This window comes from Falco peregrinus, chromosome 6 (genome assembly GCF_023634155.1).
Source record: "Falco peregrinus isolate bFalPer1 chromosome 6, bFalPer1.pri, whole genome shotgun sequence".
Lineage (NCBI taxonomy): Eukaryota > Metazoa > Chordata > Aves > Falconiformes > Falconidae > Falco > Falco peregrinus.
The window spans coordinates 46,647,130-46,662,497 of record NC_073726.1 but is presented as its reverse complement, the minus strand read 5'-3'; the positions used below and the strand labels follow the sequence as shown (position 1 = coordinate 46,662,497).

Below are 15,368 nucleotides of genomic sequence, written 5' to 3'. Positions count from 1 at the left end.
AGTTTGGGCCAGAAGGTGTCTCAGAAAGTGAATGAATAGGCTCAGGAGAGTGTCACAGTTTCAAGGGTCAACTTCAAAAACCACAGAAGAGCAGGAGGAAGGGTGTTCTGGTATTGACTGTGGCCAGAGAAAAGAAACTGCTTTCCACTTTCCCAGAGACTGGCAAATACATGTGTGCTTTGACAGGCATATCAGTTTGTTAACTAATCAGAGTTCTTCACGGGGCAGGGTGGGGAGAAAGAAAAAAAGAGAAGGTTTTCTTATTTGTAATAAAGGATCACAACAATTTTATAGAAAGAGTGGCAGATCTCCTGACTTACAAGGATCCCAATGATCCCAACAGTATGTGACTAACAACTGACAGATTCATTTTGAGCATCACAAGATTTTTTTTAAAGTCACCATTAAATCATTTTCCCCTAAGCCAATAAAAGAAATTTTCCACTTTGTGTTAAAATTTTTGAATGTGCCTGAGAGTAGGTGTGAAATACGCACAGGAAGAGTTTAATGAGAATTTATAGTTCTGCCTTTGGACCACAAGGCAGTGAATCATTCATGCTGCTTCTCTCCAGCTGAGACACCTATAGGTGTGGTCCAGCTCTGAAACAAATTTTGTCTCCTACTCTACAAAAACCTACCAGTCTTGGGTTTCCAATAGAAGCAGTGAACATGAAGTAAAATATTCCCTCATATTATAAGGGCCAAAACCATAGGAAATGTTAGATACTGAAAAAACCTGAAGTGGTACCAGTATTTACTAAACAGCAACTGCAGAAAAAAATTAACACACTATGTTAAGCAGACAGCCTGAAATTTGCTCACATTTTATAGCTTCATTTCTACCAATTACTGTACCAGTAAATGAAAAATGCATGGGTTGCTGTGGAGAGAAGAAAGGAATTGAATACCTGCAAGCAAAAGATGTCATCTGTTTGAATAGTAATTTTCACTATTAACATATAGCAGAAAAGGACCCTAGGACTGTAAACTGACTTGATTGGAGGGCAGCTAACATCACTAAAATGAGACATTATGGGAGACATTTTCATTGAAAAGAAATCTTTGCCACTAAAGTGTGTTAATCTATCATCTGTCATGAATAATCTGTGCATTTTTAGAAAATATTCTCTATATGCCTATGCATCTTGTTCTGAAGTCATGTAAATACTTTCACAAATTTGCACAATAAAAACCAGTTACAAATAAACATTTGCTATTGCAGGAAAGGGAATCTCCCATGTTTAAAAGTTTTCTGGTTTGATACTGAAGAAATAAAAATTTAATTATGTTTGATATAAAAGTTATTATTGTAATAGTGTAAGCCAATAATCTCTTAAAAGAAATCCCTCCTAACACATGCTCCCACAGTAAAGCAGAACAAAAAATAAAATGTTCTTCCAAATATTAAAGCCATTGAGAGTCACATTATCAGAAATTATCAACTTTGTTGTGAATCACACCTTTATCTGGTACACAACTGAAGAGAAAATGAGATACAAAATCAACAGGAGAACATTTTGAAATCGTTCTCTACAGGTCCCAGGATGCATGCGAAGTTTGTAAAAGTTAGTACTTTCTAATCAAATAGGACCAAATAACTTTCGCCTACCGTAAGCACGGTATTTCAGCAGTGTGAAAACTGAACCTAACAGTAAGACATAATCAGAGGGAAAGTAAATTCATACTGTAAGTTAGAACCAGTATTTTAAACCTGTAAAATAAATTATTCCATTACAACAGGAGAAATACACACAATAGTAGTAAATAAATGTTAATAAAATGTTGTCCTTATCTCCTATGTTTTTAAAGAACCTGGTAATTTCCTATTTCAAACCACAGCTCAGAACCAGAGTTCTGAATTGGACCCTATGAACTCTGCTGTTTCCTGGTCAAAAATGTACCAAAATCCACTAACATTTGTAAGACAGATATTTAACTTTATGGATACAAGAAGTTCCATCACCCAGTGCTATCTTATCATACTGCCTACATACTCGGCAATCTTATGAGGACCAACTTGGCCATGTTGAACTGTTAGCTAAGGCTGAAATACAAGGAGAATACATCAGCACAGTTACTTAACTCACTACTCATCACCAAAGGGGAAAGAAACAGTCAGCTTATAAACATGCTACTTCCTTATGGCTCTTTACATAAGGAATCCCACTGTTTTATGTCAAAGCTCTACTGCTTTAATTGTTACTGTAATGATTTCTATGGTATGATAATCTGCTTATTGCAAATACTCAGCCTTAGTTATTGCATAATGGAAACCAAGAATGTGGAGATTAAATAAAATGAAGTGAATAAGGATTATAAGGGAACCAATGTCACGTTTGCAGTGGAATTTGAACTTAGAAAACTTTCTATAGGTTCACTGCAAGATTCCAGTTTCAGAACACCTACCGCAGAATCATATGTCTATTTGGCCACCATTAAGGACTCTCACCCCAGATTTGCAGTCATACCAGCTGTATGTAATACTTTTACTACAGATATTCTCTACTAATGCTGTGTGACCTTCCTTCATATGTGAACAAACTACTGTCAGTGTTTCACATAAACAAGATGGTAAAAATTACACAGAACTTTGCCTACTGATTCTATTGCTCTCCTTCAATTTCTTATTTTTCAACAAATCAAAATAGCAATGTAAATGCTTAAAGTTAACATACACTCAGGCAATTTGCAGACTCAAGATTGTTTACAATTTCATGATGAGGAAACAGAACTGGTCACAGAAACAAATCTGCTACTCAGAAAGCCTGCATGTCATGTGGAACCACCTAAAGCCAGACAACAGGAAACACTTGGCAGTGGGTCTTTCTGGGTCAAAAATGAGATTCTAGCCACTTACAATCCAAACTGCAGAGTGTCTGCAGCTCTTCTTTGGTCATAAAGTCCTGATGAGAAATAGATGTCCTTAGGAGAAAGATATTAATAAAGCTATTCTTAAGAAGTAGTTCAAAAAATCTTCACTTACTTTACAATATAATGTTATCACATTCAAAAGAAAAAGAAAGATACACTCAAATCTGTCCACTTCAGATGTGGGCAGAAAGGAGTGAAGGCAGGCTTTCTGCTTTGTCAGCTGTGTACCTTCTGTAAGTGCCCTGGTGTTTAGTTTGCACACAAATTCAACTCAAAAGCTAGGCATGTAGTAAGACACATCCCTCTACTTCATGTCTCACACTGGCTGGCTTCCAGTTCAACATAAAAGAGCAATCAATTGAACATCTTCAGAGATATCCGTACTTTCTCATTGATACAGGGAGCACAGCACCCAGATGGGTTTCTGAATGAACATTCTGCTATTGTTATTTATTAATCACAATGCAAAACCAGTAACTCTATAAAACCAATCTGAATAAGGCAGAATTTAGGCACCTGGCCACATACAAACAGATTACAACAGTTTACTCAAAAAGCTTTATGTATATATGGAACTTAAGTATCTGCCAAACATAAAGGCTTGATCAGAGACAAAGCTAAGGACTTAGACAATTAGGTAGGCTAAAACACTGTCTGAGAATTATGGACACAATTTTGCTAAGTTCAGAATTAGTTAGAATTAAATTGGACTTTACATTGCCTAAAGATTTTATTTTCTCTCTTTTTCACAGTATAAAATGCTGTGAATCAAAGATCAGGTATATATATATATATATAAATATATATCAGGTGATATATATATATATATAAAAATATATATATATCACCTCCAAAAATAATATAGCCAACTTCATACTGTCAATTTATTAATTTACCTCAATGTCTTCACACTTAGATCCTTTATGTTGAAGTACTCTGCAAAATGCCTTGTAGACTGTTCTGGTTATACAGAGACACAAGGGTTTTTACAAGTTTTCTCCCCCTTTTTCTAAAGCAACACAATTATTCCCTATATTATTAGTAGTATTACTGTTATTTCTATTTATTATAGAGACATTTTATGGATCAGGACTTCTTATTGCTTCTGCTAAGTGAATAGAGCATTTGTATTCTACAGCAATACAAATTATTAACATCATTCTGTGTAGGAAAACATAGAACAACGTTTCTCATTTCCTAGCTGAATTGACTTCGAGAGACCTTCAAGTGAAAAGATGTATTTGACTAGAATTGGCAGATCATATTTTCTATCAATAAATCAATGGAAAATACCTTATCATGAAAACATGTGACAACGTATTACATATTAATTACGTATTTCGCTTTGGTATCTCAAATATGGACTCTCCTTAACTTCAGTTGCATTTTATTTGACCTCCAATTCATGAGTTCATCTTAATTATGAATTATTAATAGTGAAAAAATCATAGCAATTAGTTTTGGATTTCAAGAAAATCTTAGCCTTAGACTGGGTTTGGATTTTTGTGAACACATTAAGTGTCTCCTGATAAAAATCTGTATGTATGGAAGCCCAAACAGGACTAAGCACATTAATACTTATGCTTAAGTAGGCTGAAGTAATTTGTTGAATCAGGATTTATCTCATTTTCAGACTCATTATAACAGGTACTGGTAATAAAAGTATTCAGTGAAATACAACAGCCAAACATGACATTAAAGCCAAGACACGCTATTTATTTTGTACAGCAAGAGGATTCACAGTCACAGACTACAAAGTTGTTCTTTTTAAATGCCCCATTGTTAGTCAGGTCTTTGCTTCAGGAAGAAATCAGGTTTATCAGTTTTACAGACTTCTCCAAGGACTTACTCTATGAAGAAAAAAAAGAACAAAAAATCCCTCACAGTTTCCAGCATTAGCTTGTCAGTGGCTCTCAAATATATTTATACACCATCATAAGAAAAAAACCCAACAAACCCAAACCAGAAAAAAAAGTTGCTAGGCCCAAAAAAGTCCCAAAATGTCAAGTACCTTTAAACAGTCCTTCACAGAACTGCAACCTTACCACAGCATGACTTTAAAGCTAATCCACGTAGTAAATCCACGTAGTAATCACAGCACCCAGATACCACCACCCAGCTGATCTCTTAACTCCACATACCTCAAATACCAGCCTTTTTGTCCATAAACTCTCCCTCCTGCCACTATCACAGAAAAAACAAATATAAAGTATCTATGATGGCTTTTCCTCCACAAAATGTAATACTGAACACTAAACCCAACTTGCTCAGACTAACCAGGAATTTCCACATAGGTTTTCAAGTTTCAGCATACTGCTTTAATATTTCTGTTCTGAAGCAACTGAAGTTCAAACATGAAGGTTTTAATACAAAGTTGAACTTCTTTCATATACAAGACTATTTGCTATGCATTACTGCTATTCATTTGCTACGCAATTCAAACTGATTGGTTTTTTTTCCATTTTCCCATAATTTGTCAAGCAGTACTGAAAGCAAAAACAGTCCCTGAAAGTGTGTGTTATGGTTACCACTAAATGTCAAACAACAAAATAACAAAATATAACATACTTATACTATTTAAGATCCTCCCAGTTGATCACTACCGTATTTCATTTAGGAATGTGACAGTGATCAATTCAACATTAATTTCTACGTTAATTTGAACATCTTTAATAGTAAAGTCCATCTTGAAAACCAGTATGGTCATCAATACTTCAGATGATTACTGATGTATATCAACAATTTCAGTATTGTTTGAAATGTCTCTTCTTTCTCTCATCCCATTTAATTTTGCTGTTGCTCGATCACACCAAGAGATGACACAGACCAGTGATGCCCAGATTTACACAGTGCTGGACAGGGATAGCCATACTTTCACAAACAGTAATTTACAAACTGAGGAACGTGGAGTCAGTCCTCAATTTTTAAAGAAATCAGCTCATCTGAGGTCACATATCTAGAATTTTAGAGAATTATAGAATGTAGATGTTTATAGTTATATGAAAGAGATCCCTAGAAGTCATCTCTTCCAAATGTTCAGTCAAAGCCGAGCTATCTTAACCAATAGGTAACTCTGGGCCTTGTCCAGTCAATTCTGAAAATACCCAAGGATAAACAGTTTACAACATCTTTGGTTACATCGCATACTGTGTAGTGGTGTCCACATTGTACAACTACTGCAGTAAAAATGCGTTTGCCACAAGGCATCTGAAGTCATGGGCAACTGTAAATTAACATTGGAAATTAAGAAGCTACATACCTATATACAAGAACCAAATGCTCGGCTTCATTCCTTAAAACACAATCAGAAAATATAGCATAGCACTAAAATTAGCCATAATTTTTTTCGGTACAGTTATTTCCCATCACTGTTCAGCATGGTATAATCATCAGCTGCTGATTCTTTCTAGACAGAATACATATTGCACTTTTCAGTAGCTGTTTCAGAGTGTGGGTGGGTGGTGTATTCCTGAAATTACCAATAAAACAGTTTACTGCTGAAGAGACAACATCACAAATCAAGAGTTTAACGGAAACATCTTTTAAGGGGTAACATAGCTTTCCATGTCAACCCCATGTAAGGAAACTCATCATTTAATACACTAAATCAAGAGGAAAAAAAAATAATCGTATATTTCACTGAAGGTTAGAAACAATAGGAAAATATTATCGATAATCTAACTATCTTACTCTGGCTATTCGTGTTCCAGGTATACCGTATACTAAAGTTATCCTGGCTAATGTTGGCCTGCCCTGGAAAATAATTCTCTCTCTACCATGTCCATATCATAACCTATGAATTTAGTACCTCACCAAACAGGATAACAGGTTTCCTCCCCTGCAACACATAAATTACATAATGCCACAAGGCTTTCTATTTCTAATTTTGATGAACTTCGACACCAAGCAATATTAGCCAAATCTGTTTCTTTAGCAGGCTGATTTGAAATGTACTTCCACTTAATGCACTGAGAGGTATAGTTTTTAGTGAATTGAAGGATGACACCATTTCTTGGCTCCAAGTTGTTAAAATATTTTAGCCAATAGTGTATAGTTAAAAATACACTCTCTGTTTTTCTCTGTTTTTATTAAAGAGCAAAGAAGAAATACTCCCACTTTTATAATCGTTCCTCTGAGTTAAAAAAACTACTGTAACACTCACACTGAGCTTAAAATCTAAAAACATATTTAGAGGCAACTGAAAATAGGAGTTCAAACTGGAAGAATATGTTAAAATGAAAAATAATGCCCAATAAATTTCCCAATATTAAAATTCTCCAGAAAGAGACAACATAGAGTCTTGCTGTCTCTCTCCAGAGAGTATCACTACAGAGATTTTTCAAGAATAGACTTGATCTCTACGTGAGAACTGACTTAGCTCCTTAATTTCCTCATTCATCTCTCATTATCCAGAACATAATTGCACCGTAATAGTTTTCAGTGTCAGGCTTTCTATAAAATAACCTTAACCTACTTCTACAATACAAACACAATACAAAATTCCTTCCCATTAAAAATTACTTTTTAATAGTATATAATAAGTACAGACAGACATGATGACTTCTGGAAGTTGGACATGAAATTCAAACCCCTATTAACTGATGTCCATCATCAAAGTCCAAACTCTAAATATGCCTATTACAGCCTAAACTGATAAAGAAACAGTATCACATACAGTTTATCTCCCAAAACTGTAGTCAGGAGTTCACTTTCATTTCCCTCCCTCTAAGTAGAAGACATTGTATTGGGACATTTCCATAGGAGAACCTGTGACAAAGTTGCTAGAGTTCCTACCTCTAGGAATCCTGGAGTTGTATAAGCAGAATATAGATCAGTCTTAAAAGTAAATGTGAAGGTCTCTCAGAAGTTCATTGCTTCTAAAAAGGTGAAAATCTGACATTAAGCCAGAAACATAGTGCTCCTTTAAATATTTAAGTAAACTTTCCATATCTGTTTTATTTTTGCAAATTGCTGTGCTTCCTGGCAACTGGCAACATGATTTATACTTATGGCTTTTAAATCGAAGTTCAGTTTTTCCATAGCAACTGCACTGTTCTCTCTACAGATATTACTTTTGTAATAGTTAGACAAATACAGTGTTCCTGGTCAGCTGTCATGACAAACATATGCAATAACTGTCAGGATTTTCAATTTATTCATACAACACTTAATTCAAGAGACAGTGCAGTCAAGCTGATCCAGCGGAATCTTTTAATGGGACATAGCTAAACTTACACAATTAGGAAAATATGCTGGCATGGGCTGTCAAGATTAAGGTGTACAGACTGCTTGCTTTAAACTGATAATATTGCTACGATCACACAGGACTGCACCACACATCTCTCTGACATTGCAGATGGCACTCTATTTATAGCTGTACATCAGGCCCCGTTTGCCCCTTAGCAAAGAAATACTCGAAGCACATTATCCATGAAAAAGAAAATCAAATGAAAACTACAAAGTTTCATACATTTGGATTAAGCTGCTCCATTCCAAAGAAAATGTGAGTATGTATGTATGTGGGTACTGATAAACTTTGTAAAATAAATATATTATTAGGACCTGATTAGTAAATTAACCTACACTGCAAAATAGGAGATTAAGACCAAGAAACAATTCTATCACTGGTACACAAGAGTGTTCTACCCTTATCACATTCCTTACCCCTTCCTTACCTTGTGCCCCTTAACCAATTGATAAAGCAAACAAATGCCCTCGCCAAACTGGTCTTTGTTCAAATTGCTTCCTACTACTTTACCAAAAATCATGTTCAGGCAAAGTGGGAGAGAGAAGAGCTCTCCCTTGTTCAATCTTCTAAGCTTATGCCATAAAGAAGCTTTATGGAAAAATGGCTGAAGTATTCCAGCACCTTAACCTCCAGACCCAAGTTTCTTAATGACTATTTCACATTTAAATCTAATGAGATTGCAGAAGTTCAGGTTCTGTCTTCTCTGTAAGGCAGAAGCGAGAGCCAGGAGTAGACAAACATGCATAGCACTCTTCATAGTTCAGACCCTACTCCTAACAGTATTGTGTCCCTGGACTTTGGTACCACATAGACAGACCATTATAAGAACACAAACACAGGTTTTTACAAACCCTATCTGTTCTTGCAGTGTGCAGCACTGGGAATCTTCAAGAAAAAATCCCGTGGTAGAATACTCAGTCTATACAAATGCCAGCCAAGACATGCAGATATAAATGCAGATGAAATATGTTCACACACATACATGGAGAACCTGTCTATGAAGTGCATGCACAGCCACCTAGTATATCAGTTAAGTGTTCCTTCTCGGTCTTACTCTTCTTTTCTGCAATAACCGGTCAAGTAACAAGCACATTTCAAATCAGCTTCCTTTTTATATATTTTATCACTTTTACCAGTATCTGTGGCAGTGCTGAGTACAGCAACAGGTCTTACTGTCCCTGCAGAGCCTCACCGGGGGCCCCTACCCATGCCTGTGCCCACAGGCCCAGCAGCCCCATTTCAGCTCAGCCCTGGGCCCTCAGTTCCCACTGGAGAAAAGCTGCAGGCATGACCATCTCTGTGCCACACCTGTGCCCGTGTCTGGCAGGCCGTGACTCGCAGGCTGACTTCCCAGCTTCACTTCAGATCTGCCTTATCACTATGGACATGCTGGTGATCTGCTCTTGCTGCCTGATTAATGTCACCAGGCCTGATCCCAACTCCAACGTGTGGACTGACTTTCTGGCTTGACGTTGGACCTGCCTCAGCACCATGAACTTGCCTGATGTGCTGTGCTCAGGGTGGCCCACTCACAGGGGCAGTGGGACAAGCTCCAGCTGGTGAGGACCTGCCCTACCACCACAGGCAGCCCCTGTGGCTCCTGATGCTCTCACCCCATGGAGTCACCAGTCCTCAGTGCACCCTGATGATACCCACATACTAAAACCTTTTCCTCTGAATAAAGCAGAAACCAACACACCCTGTGGTTTTTGTTCCATCTTGTCTTTTTACCAGTGCACACTGGATGCTCCTCTATTGAAGGGCAGAACTTGGTGTAGCTCATCTACACACATAAAAGAAAACACAGTCTTTGCTTGTACTAGGGCAATCTGGGACCAGCTTTTTTATCTCAGCATGTCTCAAAGTTCTCTTAAGTGACTTTGCCTCAGTGTCAGTTTGCACTAAAACAAGGTAGACCAACATGCCCTTGAACCTTTGTGAACCGTCTGGATAGAAATACACTATTTAGATAGACGCACGCTGCCTTCCCTGGGAATTGGTGGTCTTCCTGTCCATAGAAAACAGATCACATCCCTACTGGATGAGACTTCTTCCAGAGTATAGTGGAAACAGCTAGATATGTTCTGAAGGGTTGTTTTAGATTTATTTTTGGTTTTAATCCAGGCTGGTAGAAGTGCCTGTCTTGCACAAAATAATACAGAAATTAGAGTACTCAGGAGATATGATCAAGTTTCATTTTTCTGTTTTAGAGATCCACACCCACAGACCCTATCTATTCCTAGATTATAGGCTTTTCTGATAGAGGGGTATCTTTAAACCTTTTACTACGCTGAAAAAAGTTTGATAAAAGTTGAAATTTGACCAGATTAAAAAGCAGCAGCCAAAGATAACCATAACTCTGTAGTCTTCTGCTTATGGCACTCCACAAAATCATAAACACACACAAACATTAAGCAGGGACCAAAATTCAAACTCCTTTTACCAAAAAATATTAGGGGGCGAAGCCAATCATGTACATATTAAGCTGATTATGCTATTTCTACCTCTGAACTTTCCTATTCGATATTTATTTGAATTATCAGTCTCTTGACTAAAGCTTCCTCATTTAAGATTGTCAATAACAATGACACTACAATTCTTCCAGCTTTTTTTATAATTAGCAGGGATTGCTCAAAAATATTTTTTAAGGATCACATTTCAGTTTTCTTTCTAGTACTTACCTACAACATATTGAGATCTCTCCAGCTAAAAGTTATACTTTGTCACATAACTCCTATTCTTGTGGCTACTCTGAGAGAAAACTATATATGAAATGTCATATTCTTTTATTCCAGCTCTTGCACAAGAAGAAAGTTCATTAGTATCATATTTATATGATGGCCAGAAATGCAACCATTAAAGCATCAGAAATCTTGGCAGTTACTGTAGGCAGATTTTACATTCAGAATGGAGATCCGTGGAAGAGAGTCTAGCAGTATCACACCATTTGTAAAAGCTTTCTATCAGTTTAACAGACATGTCATTGCAGAGTAAATTGTTTCCAATGAAGCCTGCAATGCTAGAATTTGAAAGTGCTGTAGAAGCACTTTTTGGGGTTTACATCTGTGAAAGTTTTCAAAACTTTTTTCATGCTGCTATTTAAGGCTATTGGAAGTTCTGGAATCTGTAGAAGATAGTTATTTAGTTATACTGGTGGAAAAAAGGTTTTTCTTTTGTACTGACTGACAGTAAATATAGAACCAGGAATTTCCTAAGAAAGGTTTTTTCAGATATAAAATAATCATTTGTGAAAGTCAACATTTTTCACAAAAATATGCAACAGTTTTACAAAGGGCGGGATTTCTGCCCCAAAAGATAGATTAATTTCAGGAAAAAAGCAATAGCTCCACATTAATTATAAATCATAACCTACAAATGGAATTCATTCTGCTAAAACAGAAAAAAGCATTTAATTTTCAGTCTCTCAAAATCCAACTGGATATTCTTGCTGTTTGTTTGTTGGGGGGGGGGAGGGGGATTTATTTTTGGGGTGGATGAAGCTGTTGGCTAGCTCCATTTCGATGTAGAATTGGTTACTTTCTAAAACCCTGAAATTTTTACAAGACACAAAGATTTTCCATCAAACTCTTCCAGGACTTCACCAATTGTTAGACTGTAAAAGACAGTTGCTTATTCTGAGAATTGCTGTATTACTTCTAGGTTTTAAATGGTATCTGCAGAACAATTTACAAAGAACTTTCTATAACAGACCTTTTAAAATGACACTTCCCATCACAGTACAGACAGAAATTATATACTGCACATCAGAAGTACCTCCCAGTCAAGCCTTTTTGCTTAAGTGCAATAAAGAAATCAAGTTTGTTGAGGAGATAACTGCCTTTTTCTTTGGCACATTGAAAATTGTTAGCTCATTAGGTCACAGATGGACAGTGTCATAGTCTCACCTAAAATTCACTTTCATTTTACCATTGCACCTCCAACTGTGTACATAAACCAAGAATCAATCTTTGTTCTCCTTTGACGTGTAAACACAATACATTTGCATAACTGTAAAATCTATTTTTAATTACAAGAGAAGTGAAAAAATGAACTGGCCCTTTGTGTTCAAGAGTAATTGATAGTCCCCTCTCCCTATTTTGGGATCTTTTAGTAGCATATGGATTTTAAGGCAAATGTCAAGTACCCTTATTGTTTTTTCATTATGAAGTCTGCATTTACTGAAACATTAGTAATCTGGCATGAGTATCAGAAACACATTTTTGCACTTCTACCTAAAACATGCTGTTGCAGATTATATCTATCATAATTTGTTAGACCAATTCAAGATACTGGTCTTACTCTAAAAACTGAAATAAATACTTTGTGTTCTTGATCCCTCAGAACAAGATGTTCTCTGCTGCATTCTGAAGTAAATGTGAAAGATCCAACAGATTAGCGAACAGCTTGAAAGATTGCATACACTGATGGTAACACTTTATAAGCTGAATTCACTAGTTTGCAATTTGTTTTTTTCTTAATTCTTTTAACTTACTTTCTCTTTCCTTTCTTCCATAAAGAGAAAATTTTCCAAACCCCAAAACTACCTCTGTCTTCAATTTTTTATGGAGAGAAACAATGTAGAAAGGCAATCTGTCATTTCATGAATGAACGTAGGATGAATATACTCTTTCGTATGCATAATTAAAAATTTTAATAGTTCTCAGAGAAAGAAATCTGAACTATTGTAAGGTTGAGTTTAAAATTTAAGTACAATGAATAAAAGTAATTCAGGAGTTACTATTTTAAAAATTCTAGTTTTCATGAAATGGATCTCTTTATGAAAAGGAAAAAGACACCAATCAGCAAAGCTAACTTTCTTCTGTTTATCAAATGCATGCCTCAATTTTGTAACATACTTTACATATACCTTACATTAAAAAGAAACAAAAAAAGTTTATTTTTTTTAATTAGGAAAAAAGTCTAAAATGGCATATATGTTCATCATAGGAAAGTTTAACAATAATTAAACCATAAGTGATAAATACTTAAATAAGAAAAGTTCCATTTAAGAATTATTTTTTGAAAAAAACTCTTAAACCCAAGGATTTCGTAACTAGGGCACTCTTACTGTAAATAAGGATAAATCCAACAGCTCTCCACCTTGCCAAATGTCTAAAATGATAGACAGTATGAAGTAGAAAACAGCTACTGAAAGGCAAAAGGAACACAAAAGCCCCTTATAAAAAGATAGGGCAGTGCTCATTGTTATTCAAGTGCCTTAGTTGCCATATCCTGCTTCCATTGACTGCAGTGGAAGCTTTAGCATTAACTTCAAACAGGTGCAAGTCCCACGAGACTAAAGGGAATAAAACGTACAGTCACAGTATGAAAGCAACAGTGTATAAAGTGTGGTGAGACAGGATATGCAATTCTAATCTGGTACACAGAATCTGACAAAGCTGTTTAAATGCAGTGCCAAGTAAGGATGCAACTGAAAAAAACAGACATTTATAAACAGAAGTTTGGCAGGCCTTCATTCAATGCTACAAGAAAAGCGCAGGAAAAATGTTACAGAAATGAGTGCGCTAAACTATAGTGGGGGGAGAGAAGAAGGGAGACCCAGAAGCAGCAATAAGCATCATCCTGTTCTGTAGCAATACAATATCACTTGTACAGGACACAGCTGTTGGCATGCCTTGGTGGATACTTCAGGCTCCTTGGTGCATACTGCAGACTGGTCTGCTCAGAGAACTGTTGGGACTTAGACCCTAGTAAATTAGCCATTTTTCTTTATTCTCTGCTGTGTTATCATGAGCATTTAAAAATGTTTGGGCATTTTTGTTTTTTCAACTTAAATAATTTTCAAAGAGTAGTCTGGCTATATTCTTACATCAGTTGAGTTATGCATGATGTCCCTAATTCTATAAAGAATGTAGCTAAGATGTCATTATATTAATCAGACAGTGGTCAAAAATAGAGTACTTATCCCAAAGGAAGTTATGTGACTTAATAATTTCTTCCCAGACAGAATCAGAAGAAAAGGCTATGCAACAAAAAAACTATTTGTCTAAAGTGATGGTAATAAACCTCAAACAGTCTCAGTGTTAAACCCAATGTGGATAAATATCACAGCAGGACGACCAAACCTCAACATTTAATTTTAGAACCAGGTTTTGGCATTAAAATTAAGATAGAAGGTAACAGTTCAGAAGGTGATAAGTCAAGATTAGAAAGAAATTACTGTAAAATGTAAGGCAAAGAGAGTAAGCAGCTCTTCTACAGTTAGCAAGTTTCGTGATGAAAAGGTAAACATATACCTGTGCAAGCATGGGAAATCCGAGGTTGCTGCATCCATTACAAGGTGTCAATGCCTCCCATAAACCTGAAGGACCACAAGTATTTTCATCTGCATCATCATCTTCTTCCTCTCTTGGCGATAAACGTGTTGAAGAGGGCCTCTGTGCATAAAGAAACAGTACATTCAAATTAAACACTGTGATACACTGTAAAGAAACATTCTACTAAATTAACAGATTTCCATTTATAAATTCAAAAAGTTAAACTGCCATTTTAATAAAAATTAACTATTTGACTCAATCTGCTGTATGAAAATCACACTTTTTAAAGAAGATGCATATTGATCTATCTGCAATTATACTTTAACTATGAGTGAACATAATAATATACAGAAAATAAATACGTATTTTTAATGTAATATCAAGTAATTGGCAATTTCTATTCCATTTTACTTTACAATTTGCTTTAACTTCATTAAGTTTAGGATATCCTACAGAGAATAAAACTAAGATTTAAAAAAATATATCCAGATATCCCCAAGAAGAAAATACTATAAGCTAAGGGGAACTTGCTTCAGTGGTCATCTGTTATGGTCAGAAAAGAAAAATACAGCTGCATCACATTTGCCTGGATCGGTCCATGATTTTTTCAGAAAAAGATCAATTCAATCAAAATACGAGATTTCCATTTTTATTTTATATTTACCAACAATAAATGTGTTAGCTTATGTTGTAGACAAAAATTTTACTTAAAAATGCTGGTCTTATTTTGTTTCATCAGCTAGAAGGGATGAAAGGTACTAGGAGAAGTCATTCAGATACAAGCATTAAGGCTTCCATATTGATCTGTGAGAAAGGAATAATGCTGATTGTTGCTTAAACCAGTATCCTAATTTTCTATGACAGCCAGAAACAGGAAGAGTGGACAGTTCCCATTTATTTATGTTATTTTGCTACACAGGATTAGTCCACCCCAACTGAATGAATTGCAGTGGCAACTTTTATTGATTTCA

The 15,368-nt window shown here is 35.8% G+C and overlaps 1 protein-coding gene across 4 annotated transcripts in view; it reads right to left on the bottom strand.

Annotated features, from left to right (window-relative positions):
- The window catches only part of ANKS1B (ankyrin repeat and sterile alpha motif domain containing 1B), a 442,036-nt gene that overhangs the window by 318,349 nt on the left and 108,319 nt on the right, over positions 1-15,368 (bottom strand). For all 4 annotated transcript variants that reach the window (XM_027794224.2, XM_027794228.2, XM_027794229.2 and 1 more), the window contains exon 9: positions 14,377-14,517. In XM_027794224.2, the coding sequence (XP_027650025.2) occupies positions 14,377-14,517 (141 nt within the window). The remainder of the gene's footprint in view (positions 1-14,376; positions 14,518-15,368) is intronic.